General features: G+C 50.0%; 1 protein-coding gene across 1 annotated transcript in view; it reads right to left on the bottom strand.

The window, feature by feature from the left end:
- si:ch211-244b2.4 (uncharacterized protein LOC541512 homolog) overlaps nucleotides 1–22,318 on the bottom strand; it is a 49,626-nt gene extending 27,308 nt beyond the window's left edge. Inside the window, exons 1-5 of the mRNA XM_038781153.1 lie at nucleotides 22,135–22,318; nucleotides 16,138–16,289; nucleotides 14,400–14,571; nucleotides 5,804–5,951; nucleotides 166–307 (exon numbers count right to left, since the gene is read on the bottom strand). Coding sequence (XP_038637081.1) covers nucleotides 166–307; nucleotides 5,804–5,951; nucleotides 14,400–14,571; nucleotides 16,138–16,289; nucleotides 22,135–22,162 — 642 coding nt within the window. The 5' untranslated portion in view covers nucleotides 22,163–22,318. The remainder of the gene's footprint in view (nucleotides 1–165; nucleotides 308–5,803; nucleotides 5,952–14,399; nucleotides 14,572–16,137; nucleotides 16,290–22,134) is intronic.
- Between the last annotated feature and the right edge of the window lie 446 nt (nucleotides 22,319–22,764).

The following is a 22,764-nucleotide window of genomic DNA, read 5'->3' as shown; positions in this document are numbered from 1 at the left end:
TAGACTTGCAGTTTGCATTGGGTGCATCATAGGAGGGCCAGAGAGTGTTGGGGAAGTTGTGGTTGGAAGTGATGAACAAATGGATGAGGGTTCCAGCTATGGTTTGGTGACTACAAAGTTAAACATAACTTCTGTACCTGGCAGGATGGAGACTTGTTCCCTTACCTTGGCTGAAAATTGTTTCCATTTGTGCTCACAACGGTAATACCAGAGCCATTCATCCTTTGGGGAGTTAGCAACGGTCTTACGCTGAACTTGGAGATCTTTTCCATGGACTTGCATTTTATTGAAATCTATTGAGATCATGCTGAAAAATACAGAACATTCATTGACTGTAAGCACTATAGAGTACATTGGCTATCAGTCACTGAGTGGAATTTATGACCTCTCTCATGGCAAGTTTGGTGGTGGATATTTAACAAAGATGGAGATAGCAGGTGGGGCCCCACCACCTTCTCATTAAAAAGTAAGATTAAGGGACTCAGCATTGAAAAGGGGGACCTTGAGAGCTGCAACCCTCCCCTGCAGCCCTCACCCTGTGACCCCCCCCCCCCCCCCCCCAAACTTCATATCATTATTCACCTGTGCCTGGGTCCTAAGCCTTAGATAAAAGTACCACCAATGGCCATCACAGCTTCCCTGGGGTTCCAAATCCAATAGAAAGCCTGCTGATGCCCAGTTAACTACCTGATGGGCGAGACCCCCGTAGCTTCCATTAGACGTCACCCAGAGAGTTCCACCTCAGTCCCATAGAGTGAGGCAGTGGACAATGACCCTTTTAAACCCGACCTGTGCCACTAGAGGATGGTGCCAAGGAAGGCCTCTCCTTTGAAGAGAAGTATTACGGCATCTAATTAACTGCTTCTTTTCAGCTGGAGGGCCATGAAATAAGTAGGTCATAATTAAATATGGATCTATATACGATCAGAATGATATAACACACCTGTAGGGCCATTCAGCCCATCATGCCTCCACCAACTCTTTGAAAGAGCTATCCAATATCCAATCCCATTCCCCTGTTCCTTCCCCTTCACCTTTTGAGTCTATCTCTCTGAATCTGCTCTCACTGCCTTTTCAGACAATGCATTCCCTATCACGGGAAACTTTATTTCACTCAAATTGTCATGTGTTGCCTCAGGTTCTTTTGGCATTATTCAATTAATATCTCCTTCATTGTTTACCTTTAACTTTAAATCGATCTATCCATGAATCCATATGTAGCTGATTTCATCCCATTGGTTATTAGTCATCACCAAAGGTGGAATTAATACAATTGTCGGGGTTCCTTCCTGGAATGGTCAACAATTTCTCATCTACTTTTCTTAATACCCTGGGATGGAAACCATCAGGTCCTGGGGCATCAATTATTCAATTTTAAAAATATTTTTTCTCAGTTTATTGTGGTCAATTCGTATCTCATCCCTTCAAACTCAATCATACCTGAATGTAAACCACAGTTTATGAATCATCCTCCTTGTCAAACCCAATTTGAAATTCTATCACATTATGGTCACTGTTAACTAGTATAATTTGATTGTCAAGTTTAGTACTAAATCTATGATTATGTGATGACTTTTGGTTCAAGAATATATTATTCCATCACGGCGCCGAAGTCCCAGGTTCAGTCTCGGCCCTGGGTCACTGTCCGTGTGGCGTTTGCACACTCTCCCCGTGTTTGCGTGGGTTTCGCCCCCACAACCCAAAGATGTGCAAGGTAGGTGGATTGGCCACGCTAAATTGGCCTTAATTGGAAAAAATGAATTGGGTAATCTAAATTTATATATAAAAAAAGAATATATTATTCCAGAAAATCACTCCAAATATATTTTTAAAAAATCTCTGGGTTTGGGACTCATGTGGCTCTGCTTCCTCTAGCCTATAAAAAAATAAATTATAACCACTCTGTGTTTGCAACAAGATTCCCTGCTCTCCATTTTTATGTTTCCTGCTACTTTCTCACTGCAAACTGGAACTAGACCTCTTGCATTCTTTTTGAAAAAAAAGTATTTTTATTCAGGTTTTGCAGAATTTTTCATAAAAGAACAGTAATAACAATAATAACAAAACTAACTAGAGTGAATATTAACATAGTGTAAAAAGAAAATATAGAATAACAATTAAATAGACATTACCCCACGCGACCAAGTCTTCCCACACCATCCCAATGAAGCACTCCCCCCCCCCCCCCCCCCCCCCACCTACGGTGTTTAGCTCTATCTTTTAAAAAAAAAATTTTTGAAATGATTTTTATTCAAGTTTTCAACAACAAATTTTATCACAACAGAGAAAAACAGTAACCCCTCCCCTCCAATACAAAAACAATAAATTAAAAAGAAAAAGAAATAAGCATAAAACCATGAGAACAAACCCCCATAACGAACCCGTAGCCCTCCCCGCCCCCGGCTACCTTCCCCCGATTCCCGTCCATTTTCCCCTGATTCTTGGCCACCCGACTATTCTTCCTCTTGTTCGTTGGCCACAAACAGGTCCCGGAACAGTTGCATAAATGGCTCCCACTTTCTATGGAAGCCGTCGTCTGACCCTCGGATGGCGAATTTGATTTTCTCCATTTGGAGAGATTCCGAGAGGTCGGACAGCCAGTCTGCAGCTCTGGGTGGTGCTGCTGACCGCCAGCCAAACAGGATTCTACGGCGGGCGATCAGGGAGGCAAAGGCAAGGGCGTCCGCCCTCCTCCCCAGGAATAGATCTGGCTGGTCTGAAACCCCGAAGACCGCCACTATCGGGCATGGCTCCACCCTCACCCCCCACCACTTGGACATAGCCTCGAAGAAGGCTGTCCAGTACTCCACAAGTCTGGGGCAAGACCAGAACATGTGGGCGTGGTTGGCCGGGCCTCTTTGGCACCGTTCACATCTGTCCTCCACCTCCGGGAAGAACCTACTCATACAGTTTCTTGTTAAGTGGGCTCTATGTACCACTTTTAGTTGCATCAGGCTGAGCATTGCGCATGTGGAGGTGGAGTTGACTCTATGCAGTGCTTCGCTCCAGAGTCCCCACCCTATCTCAATCCCCAGGTCATCCTCCCATTTCTTTCTTGTTGCGTCCAGTACGGTGTCAGCCCTTTCTACCAGTCGGTCATACATGTCGCTACAGTTCCCTTTATCTCGGATACTTGCGTCCAGTAGGTCTTCCAGTAGTGTCTGTCGTGGCGGTTGTGGGTACGTCCTTGTCTCCTTTTGTAAGAAGTTTTTGAGCTGCAGATACCGTAGCTCATTCCCCCTGGCTAGCCGGAATTTCTCTGTCAGTTCGTCCAGTGTTGCGATCCTGCCTTCCGTGTATAGGTCCCTGACTGTCAGTGTCCCTCCGTCCTGCCTCCACCTTTTGAAGGTGGCGTCAGTCAGTGCTGGTGTGAACCTATGGTTGTTGCAGATGAGAGCCTTGTCCGACATTTTGGTCAGGCCAAATTGCTGCCGCAGTTGGTTCCAGGATTGGAGGGTGGCTGTCACCACTGGGCTGCTGGAGTGTTTTTTGGGTGGGGATGGGAGTGCTGCCGTGGCGAGGGCCCGGAGGGAGGTCCCCATGCAGGAGGCCTCCTCCGCGCGCACCCACTCGGCCTCTGGCTCCTGGATCCATCCCCTTACTCGCTCGGCTGTTGCCACCCAGTGGTAGAATTGTAGGTTTGGGAGGGCTAGCCCCCCCCTGGATTTTGTTTTTTGTAGGACCTTCTTTGGGATCCTAGCATTTTTACCCCCCCATACGAACGTCATGATAAGTTTGTCCAGCGCTTTGAAAAAGGCCTTGGGGATGTAGATCGGGATGGATCTAAACAGGAAGAGGAACCTGGGCAGTACGTTCATTTTGATCGTCTGGACTCTCCCCGCGAGGGAGAGTGGGAGTGTGTTCCATCTTTGCAGGTCCTTTTTTACTTCCTCCGTCAGACTGGTGAGGTTCTATTTGTGGATCCCTTTCCAGTCATGGGCTATTTGGATCCCCAGGTAGCGGAATTTGTGTCGGGCTTGTTTGAAAGGCAGCCCCTTTAGTGCTGCCCCTTGCGGGTGTACTGGGAAGATCTCGCTTTTGCTCATGTTGAGTTTGTAGCCCGAGAAGGCTCCAAACTCTTTCAGGAGCGCAATGATGCCGTCCATGCTGCTCTGTGGGTCCGAGATGTAGAGGAGCAGGTCATCCGCATAGAGTGAGACTCTGTGCCCTCTGCCTCCCCTTCGGATCCCCCTCCAATTTTTTGCTGCCCTGAGCGCGATTGCTAGCGGTTCGATTGCTAGTGCGAACAGCAGCGGGGACAGTGGGCATCCTTGTCTGGTGCCCCTGTGCAGCTGGAAGTATTGGGAGTTGGTATTGTTGGTCTGTACACTCGCCATGGGAGCGATGTATAGGAGCTTTACCCAAGCGGTGAACCCTGTTCCAAGCCCAAACCGCTCCAGTACCTCTATGAGGTATTCCCATTCGACTCTGTCGAAGGCCTTTTCTGCATCCAGGGAGATGATCATCTCTTGTGTTCTCTCCCCGGAGGGGGTCATTATCACGTTCAGCAGGTGCCTGATGTTCGAGGTAAGCTGTCTACCTTTGACGAAGCCCGTCTGGTCCTCTGCGACCACCGGGTACACAGTCTTCTAGCCTTTTGGCTAGGATTTTGGCCAGTATTTTGGCGTCTGCGTTCAGCAGTGAGATGGGTCTGTATGACCCACATTCCGTTGGGTCTTTGTCTTTCTTAGGTATCAGCGAGATTGAGGCCTGTGCTAACGTGGGTGGCAGTGTTCCCCTAGCTAGCGAGTCTGTGAACATCTCCCGCAGGTGTGGGGCCAGCGCTGTACCTCTTGCATCCTTTCCTCTGTGGCATGAACGTCACTTGCTGCTTATCAGCCTGAATGCTGCAGGCGAGAGCTGCTTCAGTAGCTGAGGAATATAGAACGATGCTGAACACTGTGTAATCATCAACAAATATCCTCACTACTGACCTCATGATGGAGAGAAGGACCAGAATTTTCTAGTCATTCCCGTGAGCGGGTTCATCTGGTCCGCGGGTTCAGTGGAAGAGAAAATCCTCGACCCACCAGGTCGTCTTTGCAAAGCGTGGTAGCGGTGCGCGTGGAAAATCCCTCCCAAGGTCTTTGATGAAGCCATCGAAGATAGTCGGGTCTTGGCCAAGCTCATATGCTCATGGATGTTCCGAAGCTTGGTACATTGATGAGACCATGCAGACGCTGCGACCACGGATGAAAGGACATCGCGTGAAAATCGCCAGGCAGGAATGTTCCCTTCCAGTCGGAGAACACTTCAGCAGTCAAGGGCATTCAGCCTCTGATCTCCGGGTAAGCGTTCTCCAAGGTGGCCTTCAGGATGCACGACAACGCAGAATTGCCGAGCAAAAACTTATAGCCACGTTCCGCACACATGAGTGCGGCCTCAACCGGGACCTTGGATTCATGTTGCATTACGTTCACCCCCCACCATCTGGCCTGGACTTGCAAAATCCTACCAACTGTCCTGGCTTGAGACAATTCACACCTCTTTAACCTGGGGTTACCCCTATCTCTGGATCTGTAAAGACTTAATTACCTGCAAATGCTCGCATTCGAAGTATCGTCTTGCATCTTTGACTTTGTCTATATAAATGTTTCTGGAACCTACCTCCATTCACCTGAGGAAGGAGCAGTGCTCTGAAAGCTAGTGATTTGAAACAAACCTGTTGGACTTTAACCTGGTGTTGTAAGACTACTTACTATGCTCTTGGTTGTCTACTTTAGTTACTGTTGCTGGATTACAATCTACTCCTTCACACCCTTACTGTCATTTTTGATAACCCTTGCAAGTTTCAGCAGCTCACCCATATGCGGAGTTGTAAAGTTTGATGCCTTTTTTCTCAGGCATTGAGTATTGAGCCTCGATTACGTGGTCGCAGTCAATGTCGTTCCAGCCTATTCTATCCTTAATCTGCCACTGGTATTGCTTCCCTGCAGACTGTCTCTTTCTTCCTGTGGATTTTGAAAAGAATACTTCAGAGAAGAAAAACATGAATAATAAAAGTATTTCACGGTTTCACAACTTGTCAATTATGGGCAGACCCACTGCAGATTGGATGATCACTTTGTGGAACAACCTCTGTTCAGTTTGCAAGGGTGACCCTGACTTCCAGACACTTGCTAGTTTCATTCTCTGTCCTCCACTCCTCCTCTGTTCTCCACTCCTCCTCTGTCCTCCACTTCTCCTCTGACCTCCATTCCTCCTCTGACCTCCACTCCTCCTCTGACCTCCACTCCTCCTCTGACCTCCACTCCTCCTCTGTCCTCCACTCCTCCTCTGTCCTCCGCTCCTCCTCTGTCCTCCACTCCTCCTCTGTCCTCCACTCCTCCTCTGACCTCCACTCCTCCTCTGTCCTCCACTCCTCCTCTGTCCTCCACTCCTCCTCTGTCCTCCACTCCTCCTCTGTCCTCCACTCCTCCTCTGTCCTCCACTCCTCCTCTGTCCTCCACTCCTCCTCTGTCCTCCACTCCTCCTCTGTCCTCCACTCCTCCTCTGTCCTCCACTCCTCCTCTGTCCTCCACTCCTCCTCTGTCCTCCACTCCTCCTCTGTCCTCCACTCCTCCTCTGTCCTCCACTCCTCCTCTGTCCTCCGCTCCTCCTCTGTCCTCCGCTCCTCCTCTGTCCTCCGCTCCTCCTCTGTCCTCCGCTCCTCCTCTGTCCTCCGCTCCTCCTCTGTCCTCCGCTCCTCCTCTGTCCTCCGCTCCTCCTCTGTCCTCCGCTCCTCCTCTGTCCTCCGCTCCTCCTCTGTCCTCCGCTCCTCCTCTGACCTCCGCTCCTCCTCTGTCCTCCGCTCCTCCTCTGTCCTCCGCTCCTCCTCTGTCCTCCGCTCCTCCTCTGTCCTCCGCTCCTCCTCTGTCCTCCGCTCCTCCTCTGTCCTCCACTCCTCCTCTGACCTCCACTCCTCCTCTGACCTCCACTCCTCCTCTGACCTCCACTCCTCCTCTGACCTCCACTCCTCCTCTGACCTCCACTCCTCCTCTGACCTCCACTCCTCCTCTGTCCTCCACTCCTCCTCTGTCATCATTCCCTCTGCCCCCACTCCCCCTCTGTCATCATGAAAATTAAATGAAAATGAAAAATCGCTTATTGTCACAAGTAGGCTTCAGTGAAGTTACTGTGAAAAGCCCCTAGTCGCCACATTCCGGCGCCTGTCCGGGGAGACTGGTACGGGAATTGAACCGTGCTGCTGGCTGCTTTAAAAGCCAGCGATTTAGCCCAGTGTCCCTCTGCCCCCCACTCCCCATCTGTCATCATTCCCTCTGCCCCTCACTCCTCCTCTGTCATCATTCCCTCTGCCCCCCCACTCCCCCGCCCTGTCATCATTCCTTCTGACCCCCACTCCCCCTCTGTCATCATTCCCTCTGCCCCTCACTCCTCCTCTGTCATCATTCCCTCTGCCCCCCACTCCCCCGCCCTGTCATCATTCCTTCTGACCCCCACTCTCCCTCTGTCATCTTTCTTTTGTTCATCGATGTCTCATTACCTTTTTTGGTTTGTAAAATTGTCCTGTTTGTCATTTAAAATTTTTTTTAAGAGTACCCAATTATTTTTTTTCCAATTAAGGGGCAATTCATCGTGGCCAATCCACCTATCCCGCACATCTTTGGGTTGTGGGGTGAAATCCATGCAAACACGGGGAGAATGTGCAAACTCCACACGGACAGTGACCCAGAGCCGGGATCGAACCTGGGACCTCGACGCCGTGAGGCAGCAATGCTAACCACTGTGCTACCTCTCCTGTTTTTCATTTAATCATTCCTGCTTCGCCTCCTATCACAGATCTTCCTTGTCACTCATTCTTACACTTTCCTGACCTCTGCACCCGCTAAAACTGAATTCAACAACTTTTTTTTTTAAATATAATTTTTATTGGAATTTTTTACAGAAAATATAAAACATAACGACAAACAATGAAATGCAACAAAATAACCCATAATAACCGTACCACCCCCAGACTGTATCGACGCATGTATCACATCCCCCCACCCCCCAACCCCAATGAACAAAAGAACTTCAAAATAAATTTAAATTAAATAAACAAACATAGTCATCGTCCGCCCCCCCCCTTTTCCCTCCCCCCCCCCGCTTTTCCCTCCCCCCCCCGCTTTTCCCTCCCCCTTCCCCCCCCCCCCCCCCCCCCCCCCCGGGTTGCTGCTACTACTGTCCCCGTACCCTATCGTTGAGCCAGAAAGTCGAGAAACGGTTGCCACCGCCGCCTAAAGAACCCTTGTACCGACCCTCTCAGGGCGAATTTGACCTTCTCTAGCTTAATGAAACCCACCATGTCATTGATCCAGGTCTCCACGCTTGGGGGCCTCGCATCTTTCCATTGTAGCAAGATCCTTCGCCGGGCTACTAGGGACGCAAAGGCCAGCACACCGGCCTCTTTCGCCTCCTGCACTCCCGGCTCCACCCCAACCCCAAAGATCGCGAGTCCCCAGCCTGGCTTGACCCTGGATCCTACCACCCTCGACACTGTCCTCACCACCCCCTTCCAGAACTCCTCCAGCGCCGGGCATGCCCAGAACATATGGGCATGGTTCGCTGGACTCCCCGAACACCTGACACACCTGTCTTCACCCCCAAAGAACCAACTCATCCTTGTCCCAGTCATGTAGGCCCGGTGCAGCACCTTGAATTGGATGAGGCTAAACCGCGCACACGAGGAGGAAGAATTAACCCTCTCCAGGGCATCAGCCCATGTCCCGTCTTCGATCTGTTCCCCCAGTTCCCCCTCCCACTTAGCTTTCAGCTCCTCTACTGACGCCTCCTCCGCCTCCTGCATAACCTTGTAGATATCAGATATCTTCCCCTCTCCGACCCAGACCCCCGAAAGCACCCTGTCGCTCACCCCCCTCGCGGGAAGCGAAGGGAATCCCTCCACCTGCCGCCTAGCAAATGCCTTTACCTGCAGATACCTGAACATGTTCCCCGGGGGGAGCCCAAATTTCTCCTCCAACTCCCCCAGGCTCGCAAACCTCCCATCAATAAACAGGTCCCTCAGCTGTCTGATGCCCGCTCTGTACCAACCCTGAAATCCCCCATCAATGTTCCCGGGGACGAACCTATGGTTCCCCCTTAACGGAGCCTCCATCGAGCCCCCCACTTCTCCCCAATGTCGCCTCCACTGCCCCCAAATCTTGAGGGTAGCCGCCACCACCGGACTCGTGGTATACCTCGTAGGAGGGAGCGGCCACGGCGCCGATACCAGGGCCCCCAGGCTTGTATCTCCACAGGACGCCCTCTCCATCAGTTTCCATGCTGCCCCCTCCCCCTCCATTACCCACTTGCGCACCATCGACACATTGGCCGCCCAATAATACCCCGAGAGATTGGGTAATGCCAGCCCCCCCCATCCCTACCCCGCTCCAAGAAGACCCTCTTCACCCTCGGGGTCCCATGCGCCCAAACAAAGCTCATGATGCTGCTAGTAACCCTTCTAAAAAAGGCCCTAGGGATAAAGATGGGCAAACACTGAAAAAGGAACAAGAACCTCGGGAGAACCGTCATTTTTACGGACTGCACTCTACCCGCCAACGATAGCGGCACCATGTCCCACCTTTTAAATTCCTCTTCCATCTGCTCCACCAGCCTGGTAAAATTAAGCTTATGGACAGTCCCCCAACTCCTGGCCACCTGCACCCCCAGGTATCTGAAACTCTTTACTGCCCTCTTAAACAGGAGCCTCCCAATTCCCTCCTCCTGATCACCCGGGTGTACTACAAATACCTCACTCTTGCCTAAATTTAACTTATAGCCCGAGAAGCCCCCAAATTCCGCTAACAGCTCCATCACCCCCGGCATTCCCCCTTCTGGATCCGCCACATACAACAGCAGGTCGTCCGCATACAGCGATACACGATGTTCCTCCCCACCCCGCACCAGACCCCTCCATCTCCCTGACTCCCTCAACGCCATAGCCAAAGGTTCAATCGCCAGTGCAAAGAGCAAGGGGGACAGGGGGCACCCCTGCCTGGTCCCACGGTAGAGCCTAAAGTACTCCGATCTTCCATTTGTAACTACACTCGCCATCGGAGCCGCGTAGAGCAGCCTCACCCATTTGATGAATCCCTCCCCGAATCCGAACCGCTCCAGCACCTCCCACAGGTACCCCCACTCAACTCTATCAAACGCTTTCTCCGCATCCAGCGCCACCACTATCTCCGCCTCCCCTCCACTGCCGGCATCATAATAACATTTAGCAGTCTCCGCACATTCGTGTTGAGCTGCCGTCCCTTGACAAATCCTGTCTGATCCTCATGTATCACCCCTGGCACACAGTCCTCTATCCTGGTGGCCAGGATCTTCGCCAGCAACTTAGCGTCAACATTGAGGAGTGAGATAGGCCTGTATGATCCACACTGCAAGGGGTCCTTATCCCGCTTTAGGATCAGAGAGATCAGTGCCCGCGACATCGTCGGGGGCAAAGCCCCCCCCTCCCATGCCTCATTGAAAGCTCGCACCAACAGGGGGCCCACCAGATCCGCATACTTTTTATAAAATTCCACCGGGAACCCGTCCGGCCCCGGCGCCTTACCTGACTGCATTTGTCCAATCCTCCTGACTACCTCCTCCAACTCTATCGGCGCCCCCAGCCCCTCTACCAGCTCCTCTTGAACCCTTGGGAACCGTAGCCTGTTCATGAAGCTCTCCATCCCCCCTCTCCCCATCGGAGGTTCTGACCGGTACAGTTCCTCGTAGAAGTCCCTAAAGACCCCATTTACTTGTGTCCCCTTCTGCACTACATTCCCACCCCTATCCGTCACTCCACCAATTTCCCTAGCCGCATCTCGCCTGCAGAGCTGATGCGCCAACATCCTGCTCGCCTTCTCCCCATACTCATATACCGCGCCCTGTGCCCTCCTCCACTGTGTCTCCGCCTTTCTGGTGGTCAACAAGTCAAATTTGGCCTGCAAACTGCGCCGTTCCCCCAGCAACCCCTCCTCCGGTGCCTCCGCGTATCTCCTGTCCACATCTAGGAGCTCTCCCACCAGTCTCTCCCTCTCCTTCCTCTCCCTCCTTTCCCTATGGGCCCGGATGGAGATCAGCTCTCCCCGGATCACTGCTTTCAGAGCCTCCCAGACCATCCCCACCCGGACCTCCCCCGTATCTGGTATCAAGATACCCCTCAATACTTCCCCGGACCCTCCTACACACCTCCTCATCAGCCAGCATCCCCACATCCAGGCGCCAGAGCGGGCGCTGGTCCCGCGCCTCCCCCATCTCCAGACCAACCCAGTGCGGAGCATGGTCTGAGATCGCTATGGCCGAATACTCTGCATCCTGCATCTTCGGGATCAATCCCCTGCTCAGGATGAAAAAATCTATTCGGGAATAGACCCTATGGACATGGGAGAAAAAGGAATACTCCCGCGCTCTCGGCCTCCCAAACCTCCAGGGATCCACCCCTCCCATCTGGTCCATAAACCCCCTCAGCACTCTGGCCGCCGCCGGTCTCCTACCCGTCCTTGAACTGGACCGGTCCAGTGGGGGATCCAGCACTGTGTTAAAGTCTCCCCCATGATCAGGCCCCCTGCCTCCAGGTCCGGAATGCGGCCCAACAAGCGCCTCATGAAGCCGGCATCATCCCAATTCGGGGCATATACATTAACCAGCACCACCTTCTCTCCCTGCAGCCTACCCTTCACCATAATATATCAGCCCTCCTTGTCCGACACCACCTCAGCCGCCTCGAACGCCACCCTCTTCCCCACCAGGATCGCCACCCCCCGGTTCTTCGCGTCCAATCCTGAGTGAAAAACCTGCCCCACCCACCCCTTCCTCAGACGAACCTGGTCCGCCACCTTCAAGTGGGTCTCCTGGAGCATAGCCACGTCCGCCTTCAGCCCCTTCAGATGAGAAAATACCCTGGTTCTCTTAACCGGCCCATTCAGCCCCCTCACGTTCCAGGTAATCAGCCGAATCAGAGAGCAACCTGCCCCTCTCTCCCGCCGGCTAGCCATAGCTTATCGACTGCTCGCCCCAGGCCAGCTCGCCCCGCCTGACCCGTTCCCCATGGCGATAACGCCTCTCCTCTACCCCCCCCGGCCCACGCCAGCTCCTTCCTGGCCATTCCAGCAGCAACCCGGTATCCCCCCCCACCCCCCCAGGCTAGGACCCCTCCTAGCCGCGACGCACCCTCCATGGTACTTCCGTGAGTCAGCTGACTTCTGCTGACCCGGCAGCTCCTGCCAAAACCCATCTCCTCCCGGCATGGGGTCATCCCCCTCTTGCCACACCTCCTTGGCACCGCTTCAGCGCGGGAAAGAAAACCAGTAGAGGCCACGCCCCCACCTCCTGCTCCGCCCCCCCTGCCCCGCAGCGCGGACAACCAGAGGAAAGCCCGCGCTTTCACACTGCCACACCCCACCCTTCCGACGCAGCTCCTCAAAATCCAGTTTCACCCCAACCCCCGGCCCCGTACAGAAGAGAACATATAAAGCACATACCCCCAACGTTCCCCACATACCCCACACCCATACCCAACAGACAAACCCACCCGGAAACAGAGCAAAAAGAAAAGCAGCATAAAAAAAACACGTGTCAAAATTGAAGAACAGCAACAGCGAAAACAGCAACGGCCATAGTGTGTCCCCAGATCCTAGTTCGAGTCCAGTTTCTCCGCCTGTACAAAGGCCCACGCCTCCTCCGGGGACTCGAAGTAGTGGTGCCGGTCCTTATATGTCACCCACAGACGCGCAGGCTGCAGCATTCCAAATCTGACCTGCTTGGCATGCAGCACCGCCTTCGTCCGGTTGAACCCGGCCCTCCGCTTTGCCACCTCCGCACTCCAGTCCTGGTAGATTCGTACTACCGAATTCTCCCACGCTGCTCCTCTCTTTCTTGGCCCATCGCAGCACACACTCCCGGTCACTAAATCGATGGAACCGCACCAGCACCGCCCGCGGGGGTTCATTTGCCTTAGGCCTCCTGGCCAGCACTCTGTGAGCTCCCTCAAGCTCCAGGGGCAAATGGAAGGACCCCGCCTCCATCAACGAGCTCAACATCGTGGTCACGTACCACGGGAGATCCGACCCCTCCAGCCCCTCCGCCAGGCCCAGGATCCTCAAATTCTTTCGCCTCGTGCGAACGTCCAGCTCCTCCAAGCGGTCTTGCCACTTTTTGTGAAGTGCCTCGTGCAACTCCACTTTCCCCACGAGGACCACGGCCTCCTCCTCCCGCTCAGCGGCCTGCTGCTGCAACTCCCGGATAGACACCTCCTGGGCCGCCTGAGCTCCAAGCAGCTTGTTGGTAGTCGCATTCAGTGAGTCCAGCAACTCAGCCTTCAGCTCCGCAAAACAGCGCAGAAGAGCAGCTTGCTGCTCCTGCGCCCACTTCCACCAGTCCTCAGGTGTTCCGCCGGCTGCCATTTTGTCGTTCTTCCCCCGCTTTTCTTGTGGAGCTGCTGCAGCCTTTTCCTTTGCCCCACTCCGGGTGAGCACCATAAATTATGGGGAATGCTCCTCTAGACACCTTCCCCCACCGGGATTCGTCGAGACAGCGCCGTTTGGGGCCCTCAAATCGGCCCAAAAGTCCTTAAGGAGCGGGAGCTGCGGTGCGGCTTAGCCGCAACTGCAAAGCCGGTTTTCTGACCGCTCCACTCCTAGCCCAGGCCATCCACCGGTGGAGAATCTGAGAAGGAGTGTTCCCACACAGGGAAAATTCCAAACAGCACCACTACGAGCCCTTAAAAGAGCCCCAAAGTCCGAAAATAGTGGGAGCCACTGAACTTGCGGCTTAGCTCCGCATCACCGCTACCGGAAGTCCGTCTCCGCTTCTTCAATGGCCTTGGTGAGATCTTTTCACAGTTCTTCCCTCTGCTGCTAGAATTCAGCTTTCATAAAGGCCCTCAGGTCAGCTTGAGACCTCTAAGCTGGTCCTTCCCCCGCTAGCATGCTTGCAGAGGCTTTCGTTTGCTGCTGCTCAGACAAATCTTGCACTGTTTCTGAGGGTCTGATAACCAAGAAACATCCTATTCCTGGGGGAAAATACTCCTTGAACATTCACCCATGCCTTTTCATCGAAATTCCAACCCGTGCTGCCCAGAAAAGAGCTCTTTTCTGCAACCTTAGGCAGGGGCTGCCTCGTGTGTGCTCACTCACTTCATGATGCACACCGGAAGTCTCATTCAACAACTTTTTTATATAGTACCTTCACTTTAACAAAACATCCCAAGGCACTTCACAGGAACATTACAAAAACAAACATTGTAAAGGTATGTGGAGCAATTCATACCGGGGATGCTCAAGAGGCGAGAATTTGTGACTGAGAGATCTTTGTGGGTTATTGAGATAGGGAGGAGTGAGGCAATGGAGGGATTTGAAAGTAAGTGTGAGGCACTTTACAAATATCATTTCTGCTGGTTGGAATAACAGAATCCTTGTAACAAACAAACTCACTTTGTGGTGTGGCTTCATCTGATGATTCGGGTGATTCGGTGTCAGAATGCATACTGTGGCTCAGTCTACAAGATCTCCCATATTTGCAATTTCCATTGATGTAATACTTGCAAACATGCAGATATGTGCAGTTCTTGTTCTTGCATATATGTTCGTTGTAATATTTACACGGCTGGAAGGAAAGAGAAATACCAAAATTAAGATACATTTTGAAGATTCCCCCGAGTGTTTTCAAGCTGTCCAGTTCAGGCCACTGAGACACAGGGGAAACACTCAAGTACTGAAGGCAGAGCATGGAAAATCCATGCTTAACACCAATGTTGTTAGGGGTTGGGGTCATGAGGACCAATTGGAGGAATGTAGAATCATACAGAAAGCAGCCATTCGGCCCATCATGCCTATGCCGGCTCTTTGGACAAGCTGTCCAGTTAGTTCTCTGTTGCTCTGTTAATGTTTCCATTTTAAGTCTACACCATCCTGACCTGGTCATAGAACATCATTCCTGTATTATTGTTCGGTCAAAATCCTGAAACTCCTTCATATATGGGACTGCAGTGGACCAAGAAGACTACTTACCATCACCTGGATTAATACTAGATCTAAATTCTATCGCCTACACTCCAATAGTATATATCTCTCTCTCTCAATCTTCCTGTACCCTAATGGTGCACAGGCCAGACTTTTGTCTGTTTCTGTAGCTAATTATTCCTGGAACAGGTTGCTAGTCTGTCGCCAGGGGCTTATAGATTGAGGAGCATTACACCACAGCAAACATAGCCACACTCACACACAGGCAAACTAAGAGGCAATTTAGCGTGGCCAATCTAGCTAACCTACATGTATTTGGACTGTGCGAGGAAACCGGAGCACCCAGCAAAAAACCATCACAGACACGGGGAGAATGTGCAAGCTCCCTAATAGTATCCACCGCACAGAAACAGGGATTCAGCCTTATTGCTTTGCTCCAGTCTTTATGCTCTACAACAACCTCCTCCCACTCTATCAGAGTAAGCTGTTATTCTTTTCTACTTCATGCTTATCTAGCTTCTCCTTAAATATATCTCAATTTTCACCTTGGCTATGACCCATGACCTATGGTAGCAAATTCCACAGTTCCGTCACTCTGGGGAAAGAAGTTTCTCCTGACTTCCTGATTGGATTTCTTGGTGATTACTTCCCATCCAGTCTTTAGTTCTTGGAATTGAGGAATCTTGAAACAAGGTATTAGTTTGTACAGGAAATGGCATCAGTGTTGGTGGACTATTGGTGGAACCACTATTTTACTCGGACTGTTGCCCATTGGATGTATGGATCTCAATAGGCAGGGGATCCAGACCAAACGGTGACTTGATCATCTCCATGAAACTTATTGTTCAAGCTCGCAGGTGATTGATGCTCACCAAGTGACTTGATGAAGATGGTGGGGGGAAATATAATGTCCACATGTGATTGAAGTGACAATGATCAAAATGTGCTCATCTTGCATTTTACTTAACTGTGTACTTTGTCCTATTATGTATTTTCTTTTCATGTACGGAATGATCTGTCTGAGCTGCACGCAGAACAATACTTTTCATTATAACTTGGTGCATGTGACAATAAACAAATCCAATCCAACTGAACAAAGTTCTCCATTTTCACTATCACATGGGGCTTACATGACATTCGTGCTCTGGTAAGAATTGTATCATGTCTGCCATGCCATTTGACCATGTTATTTTTTGCATTAGGCACTTACGATAAGCCCTGTCCTCTCTGTGCGATTCTTCTTGAATCTTCCTTCATTAAATTGTCCTTCAGCAGAAATGTCTGTATCACTGCCACTCGCCCCTTCATGGTTGTCATCACCATAATCGCTGTAGATGCTATCATCACTATAGCTGTCTTCCTCTTGAGTGAAGGATGAAAGACAGATTTTATTTGTATAATACAATTTTATTTATATAAAGTAAAATACTGTGACTGCCGGATATATGAAATAAATGCAGAAAATGCTGCGAAAACTCAGCAAGCCTGGCCTCATCTGCAGAGAGAGAAAAACAAAGTTACTGTGACTTTTGTATTTGTATAACCCCTTGCACCATCTCAGGATCTCCCAAATCTTTTTATGCCAGGTTCAGTACTTTTAAAATGCAGTCGATGATTAATTTGTTAAAAAAACGTTACAGCAGCCAATTTGCACATTGCAAACTCCCACACTCAGCAATCTGATAATCTCTTTACTGATGTTGGTTGGGGGAATAAACACTGGCTAAGATACCAGGGTGCAGGGGTTGGGAACTTCCTTACTTTTCTTCAAAAGAGCTATCTCGGGATCTTTACATCGACCTGAGAGCAGACTGGTTTAATGGTTCATTTATGAGGAGAGGTTTGTTGGATTGTTTTCACTGGAACGATAGAGGTTGAGGGGCAACCTGATAGAGGTTTACAAAATTATGAGTGGCATGGACAGAATGGGTAGTCAGATGCATTTTCCTAGGGTAGAAAAGTCAAGTCAATTACTAGAGGATATAGGGATATAGGTTTAAGGTGCGTGGGAAGGTTTAGAGGAGATGTGCGAGGCAAGTTTTTTTCACAGAGGGTGGTGAGTGCCGGGAGAGGTAGTGGAAGCCGATAGATAGCAGCGTTTAAGAGGTATCTTGACGAATACACGAATAGGATGGAAATAGAGGGGTAAGGACCCCATACGTGCATAAGGTTTTCATTTAGACAGGCATTATGATTGGCACAGGCTTGGAGGGGCGAAGGGCTTGTTCCTGTGCTGTAGTGTACTTTGTCTTTGAAAGTCACCACCTGTGACACTGCAGCACTCCCACAATGCTGCTGATCACATGATCCCCTGCCTCAGAGATACCCACTGAACCATGGCTAATGCCAAGAGAATGATCCTACGTTAATATGGCCCTCATATCATCAGTATTCCCAAATTGGATTGCAGGTTTAACATAGAAAAGCGTCTCAAAGTACTTCACAGGAGTAGTTATCAAACAAAATTTGATGCTGAGTCACATGCACAGCTCAGACAGATAATTAAAAGCTTGTTCAAAGGCGTTGGATGTAAGGAGCATTTTAAAGGAGTTTGAGAGAGGGGGAGAGTCAGAGGGAGGGAATTCCAGAGCGTAGAGACTTGGTAGCTTGAATGCCTAATAAGTATTTATGCTCTCCACTCAAACTGAATTTTACTCTCTACATTTTTGTTAAAATAAGGTGGCGCAGTGGTTAGCAGGTTCGATCCCGGCCCTGGGTCACTGTCCGTGTGGATTTTACACATTCTCCCCCTGTTTGTGTTGATTTCGCCCCCACAATTGAAAATGATGTGCAGGCTAGGTGGATTGGCCACGCTAAATTGCCCCTTCATTGGGAAAAATTAATTGGATACTCTAAATTTCTATTAAAAAACTTTAAAAAACAGACCAATGACCCCTGGAAAATCCCGCCAAACACAAAATTGCTCCTGCTTTTTGCCTGTGTAGAAAAGTTACTAGAGAGTGATTCATTGGAGACGAAGCAATTTGTTTGAAAGATTTGTGAAATAAAACTTTGTACTGGATCTGCACATCTCTCTCCATTCTCACATTTCCATTCACTCATTCGTTCTCTCTCCTTATTTTTCTGTTTCTCTCTCTGTTATTACATCACACATCCATCTTTCAGTTTTGCATTCATGTGTCCTCTTACTCTCCCCCTGGGTGAAATCTTCCTGGTCCCACTTTGGTGATTTTGATCACGGGACTGGGAAGACGTTATGATGGGAGGGTGGCAGGTCAACAAGCATCTCCCTCGAGATCTGGTTGATCTTGGGGTGGAACATGGAACCCACCTGACAGATGATCAACCTGAATATTGAAGTCCCCAATTCTGCGCACATTGGGGATGTCACTCGGGGACAGGCTGGGTAGGTTCCTAAAAAAAAACCACCTGGGTAACCACCTAAAAAAGAAATGGATCTGTTGGAAGTTTATCCAGGGTTTTGGGGAATCGTGTTTTCCTCACTGACTCTGTGTTATTTATTTTACACCCTTTTAACAACAGAAATAGACCATTCGATGGGGGTTAATGTCCCCTAACTCCCCATTTCACCCCGCCAACATTATCCTTCAATTCGCTTCTTCCCTGCGTGTTTATGCACATTTTCCTTAAATGCAGCATCATATATGTCAGTAAAGACCTTTGTAATGTGAATGAGAGAGAGTTTCCATTGTGTACTGGAAACAAAGGGAGGTGGTTTACTGATGGCAGCTCTAGGTGGAGTAGGAGTATAGGAGGGTGGGGGGGTGCGAGATCTGCCATACTTACCCCATCACTCCACCCACTACTAGAATTACAGGGATCCACACAGGTCACAGATATAGGCCATGCTATGGAAGGAATTTCCTTCCCTGTTTGCAAGTCCCGGACAGCACAGCTTTCCCCCCTTCACACTTCCACTTACTGAAAAAGGTTGCGACGTCTGTAGAGGTTGCCTCAAGAGTAAGAGGACACATGAATGAGAAACTGAAAGATGGATGTGTGATGCCCTTGCATTCCCTCTCCAATACCAACTGTGCCTACCTGTGCCAGCAAAGCTGCTATCTTTCCAAAGGTTACCATTTGGACTGGCAGTCTCAGGAATCCGCCCACCCGCATTAACCAGATGGAGGGCATGGAGGCTGTCTCTTGTAGAATGACAGGGGTGGGTGCACTGCCAATAATTTTAGCACAGTAAGAAGTCTTACAACACTAGGTTAAAGTCCAACAGGTTTGTTTCAAACACGAGCTTTCGGAGCGCAGCTCCTTCCTCAGGTGAATGGAGAGGTATGATCCAGAAACATTTATATAGACAAAGTCAGAGATGCAGGACAATGCTTGGAATGCGAGCATTTGCAGGTAATCAAATCATTACAGATCCAGAGAGAGGGATAATCACAGGTTAAAGAGGTGTGAATTGTCTCAAGCCAGAACAGTTGGTGGAATTTTGCAAGTCCAGGCCTTCAGAGCATCCTACGTGCTCTCATCCCACGTAATCCCCGCATTGGAGATCTCTACTGCCTCCCAAAAATACACAAGGCCAACACACAAGGCCGTCCTATCGTTTCAGGCAATGGAACCCTGTGTGAGAACCTCTCTGGCCACATCGAGGGCATCCTGAAACCCATCGAACAAGGTACACCCAGCTTCTGTCCCGACACGACGGACTTCCTACAGAAACTCAGCACCCATGGACCAGTTGAACCAGGAACATTCCTCGTCACAATGGATGTCTCGGCACTCTACACCAGCATCCCCCATGACGACGGCATTGCTGCAACAGCCTCAGTCCTCAACACCGACAACTGCCAATCTCCAGACGCAATTCTGCAACTCATCCGCTTCATTCTAGATCACAACGTCTTCACCTTTGACAACAAATTCTTCATCCAGATGCATGGAACAGCCATGGGGACCAAATTCGCACCTCAATATGCCAACATCTTCATGCACAAGGTTGAACAAAACTTCCTCACCGCACAGGACCTTCAACCGACGTTATACACCAGATACATCGATGACATTTTTTTCCTTTGGACCCACAGCGAAGAATCACTGAAACGACTACACGATGAGATCAATAAATTCCATCCCACCATCAGACTCACCATGGACTATTCTCCAAATTCTGTTGCATTCTTGGACACACTCATCTCCATCAAGGACGGTCACCTCAGCACTTCGCTTTACCGCAAGCCCACAGACAACCTCACGATGCTCCACTTCTCCAGATTTCACCCAAAACACATTAAAGAAGCCATCCCCTATGGACAAGCCCTCCGTACACACAGGATCTGCTCAGACGAGGAGGAGCGTAACAGACACCTACAGATGCTGAAAGATGCCCTCGTACGAACGGAATATGGCGCTCAACTCATCGATCGACAGTTCCAACGCGCCACAGCAAAAAACCGCACCGACCTTCTCAGAAGACAAATACGGGACACCACTGACAGAGTACCCTTCGTCGTCCAGTATTTTCCTGGGGCGGAGAAACTACGACATCTTCTTTGCAGCCTTCAACACATCATCAATGAAGATGAACATCTTGCCAAGGTCATCCCCACACCCCCACTACTGGCCTTCAAACAACTGCGCAACCTCAAACAAACCATTGTTTGCAGCAAATTACCCAGCCTTCAGAACAGCGACCACGACACCACACAACCCTGCCAGGGCAATCTCTGCAAGACATGCCAGATCATCGACTTGGATATCACCATTACACGTGGAAACACCACCCACCAGGTACGCGGCACATACTCGTGCGACTCGACCAATGTCGTCTACCTCATACGCTGCAGGAAAGGATGTCCCGAAGCGTGGTACATTGGCGAGACCATGCAGACACTGCGACAACGAATGAATGGGCATCGTGTGACAATCACCAGGCAGGAATGTTCCCTTCCAGTCGGGGAACACTTCAGCAGTCAAGGACATTCAGCCTCTAATCTCCGGGTAAGCGTTCTCCAAGGCGGTCTTCAGGACACGCGACAACACAGAATTGCCGAGCAAAAACTTATAGCTAAGTTCCGCATGCATAAGTGCGTCCTTAACCGGGATCTTGGATTCATGTTGCATTACATCCACCCCCCACCATCTGGCCTGGACTTGCAAAATTCCACCAAATGTTCTGGCTTGAGACAATTCACACCTCTTTAACCTGTGATTATCCCTCTCTCTGGATCTGTAATGATTTGATTACCTGCAAATGCTCGCATTCCAAGCATTGTCCGGCATCTCTGACTTTGTCTATATAGATGTTTCTGGATCATACCTCGCCATTCACCTGAGGAAGGAGCTGCGCTCCGAAAGCTCATGTTTGAAACAAACCTGTTGGACTTTAACCTGGTGTTGTAAGACTTCTTACTGTGCTCATCCCAGTCCAACGCCGCATCTCCACATAATAAATTTAGCATCAAGGCTGGGGAAGGACCGGGACTAGTGGGTATTTTAGAAATTGCTGAAATCCTATGTCTTTCTGTGTCTCACTCTAATACACTCCACCTCCCTTTGTTTCCAGTACACAATGGAAACCTCTCTCTCATTCACATTACAAAGGTCTTTACTGACAAATATGATGCTGCATTTAAGGAAAATGTGCATAAACACGCGTGGAAGAAGCGAATTGAAGGATAATGTTGGCGGGGTGAAATGGGGAGTTAGGGGACGTTAACTCCTACATGGGTCCGTTGGGCCGAATGGTCTATTTCTGTTGTTAAAAGGGTGTAAAATAAATAACACAGAGTCAGTGAGGAAAACACGATTCCCCAAAACCCTGGATAAACTTTCCAACAGATCCATTTCTTTTTTGTTACATAAATAGAACCAAGTCTGCCGCTTCAATTCTCTATCACTTTCGTTTCGTTTGAAGACTGAGAGAAGGGCCGGCCTGTCACTTGGGGCACAGTCTGAATGGGGACTCTAGAGGTGGATAGTGACCCATGGCCAGTGGACTCCGCATAACTGGGACAGAGGGAGAGAGGATCAGAGCTCACAACCTCAATGTAACTTTCACTCTGGGATGGGATCAGGAATACCCCCCCCCCCTTCCGGCTGACTGCTGTAATATTCGATCTGAAAACAATCCCATATCCCTCAAATCAATTAAGTCAATTTCGGAGCCGGCGACCAGGGCAGAAGGAAACCGACACGAGAAATTGACGCCAGGTTTAATGTGACCCCCGCTGACAATGAGGATTCGAAGCGGTTCTGAAGCGCCACTCACTATCCCCCGGCTCCAATCTCGAAGCCATACCGAGCTCTGCAAGCGGATCTCCTTCCTCTGCTAACGAGTCGCCTTCGCAAAATTCACGTCCAACCCAATTGCGAGGGCGGTGATAGCACAGGAGGGGGCGCCAAGCTGCGCCGAGCAAAGTGGAGGCGAACCTATTTCCAGGAAGTCAGCTGAGAGTTTCGATTGCAGGAGGCTTTTTAGAAGTTTGAAACGTAGGATCACACATTTTAAAAATGTTCTTACAATCCAAAGGTGTGCAGGTTTGGTGGATTGACCATGCTAAAATTGTCTTTAGGGTCCAAAGATGTGCGGGTTATGGGGATCAGGCGGGAGAGGGGACTAGGTGTTTGTTAAAGTTTCGATTCTAATGTGGTCCTTCGTGTTTTGTAGAAAATCTTAAAAGGCCAGTTCTGTTTCTCTTTCCACACACAGTGCCAGATCTGCTGAGTTTTTCCAGCATTTTCTGTTTTTATTTCAGATTTCCAGCATCTGTAGCATTTTGCTTTTAGTTGCCCTTGAGAAGGTAGTGGTGAGCTGCTTTCTTGAACCCTTCTGATTCCCCAAATGACACCAAAAGTACAATAACCAATCAACGGATTGAAAATAATGAGACAAATCTAT

The sequence above is a fragment of the Scyliorhinus canicula genome, chromosome 20 (assembly GCF_902713615.1).
Source record: "Scyliorhinus canicula chromosome 20, sScyCan1.1, whole genome shotgun sequence".
Taxonomy (NCBI): Eukaryota; Metazoa; Chordata; class Chondrichthyes; order Carcharhiniformes; family Scyliorhinidae; genus Scyliorhinus; species Scyliorhinus canicula.
This window is presented reverse-complemented; position numbering and strand designations above follow the sequence as displayed.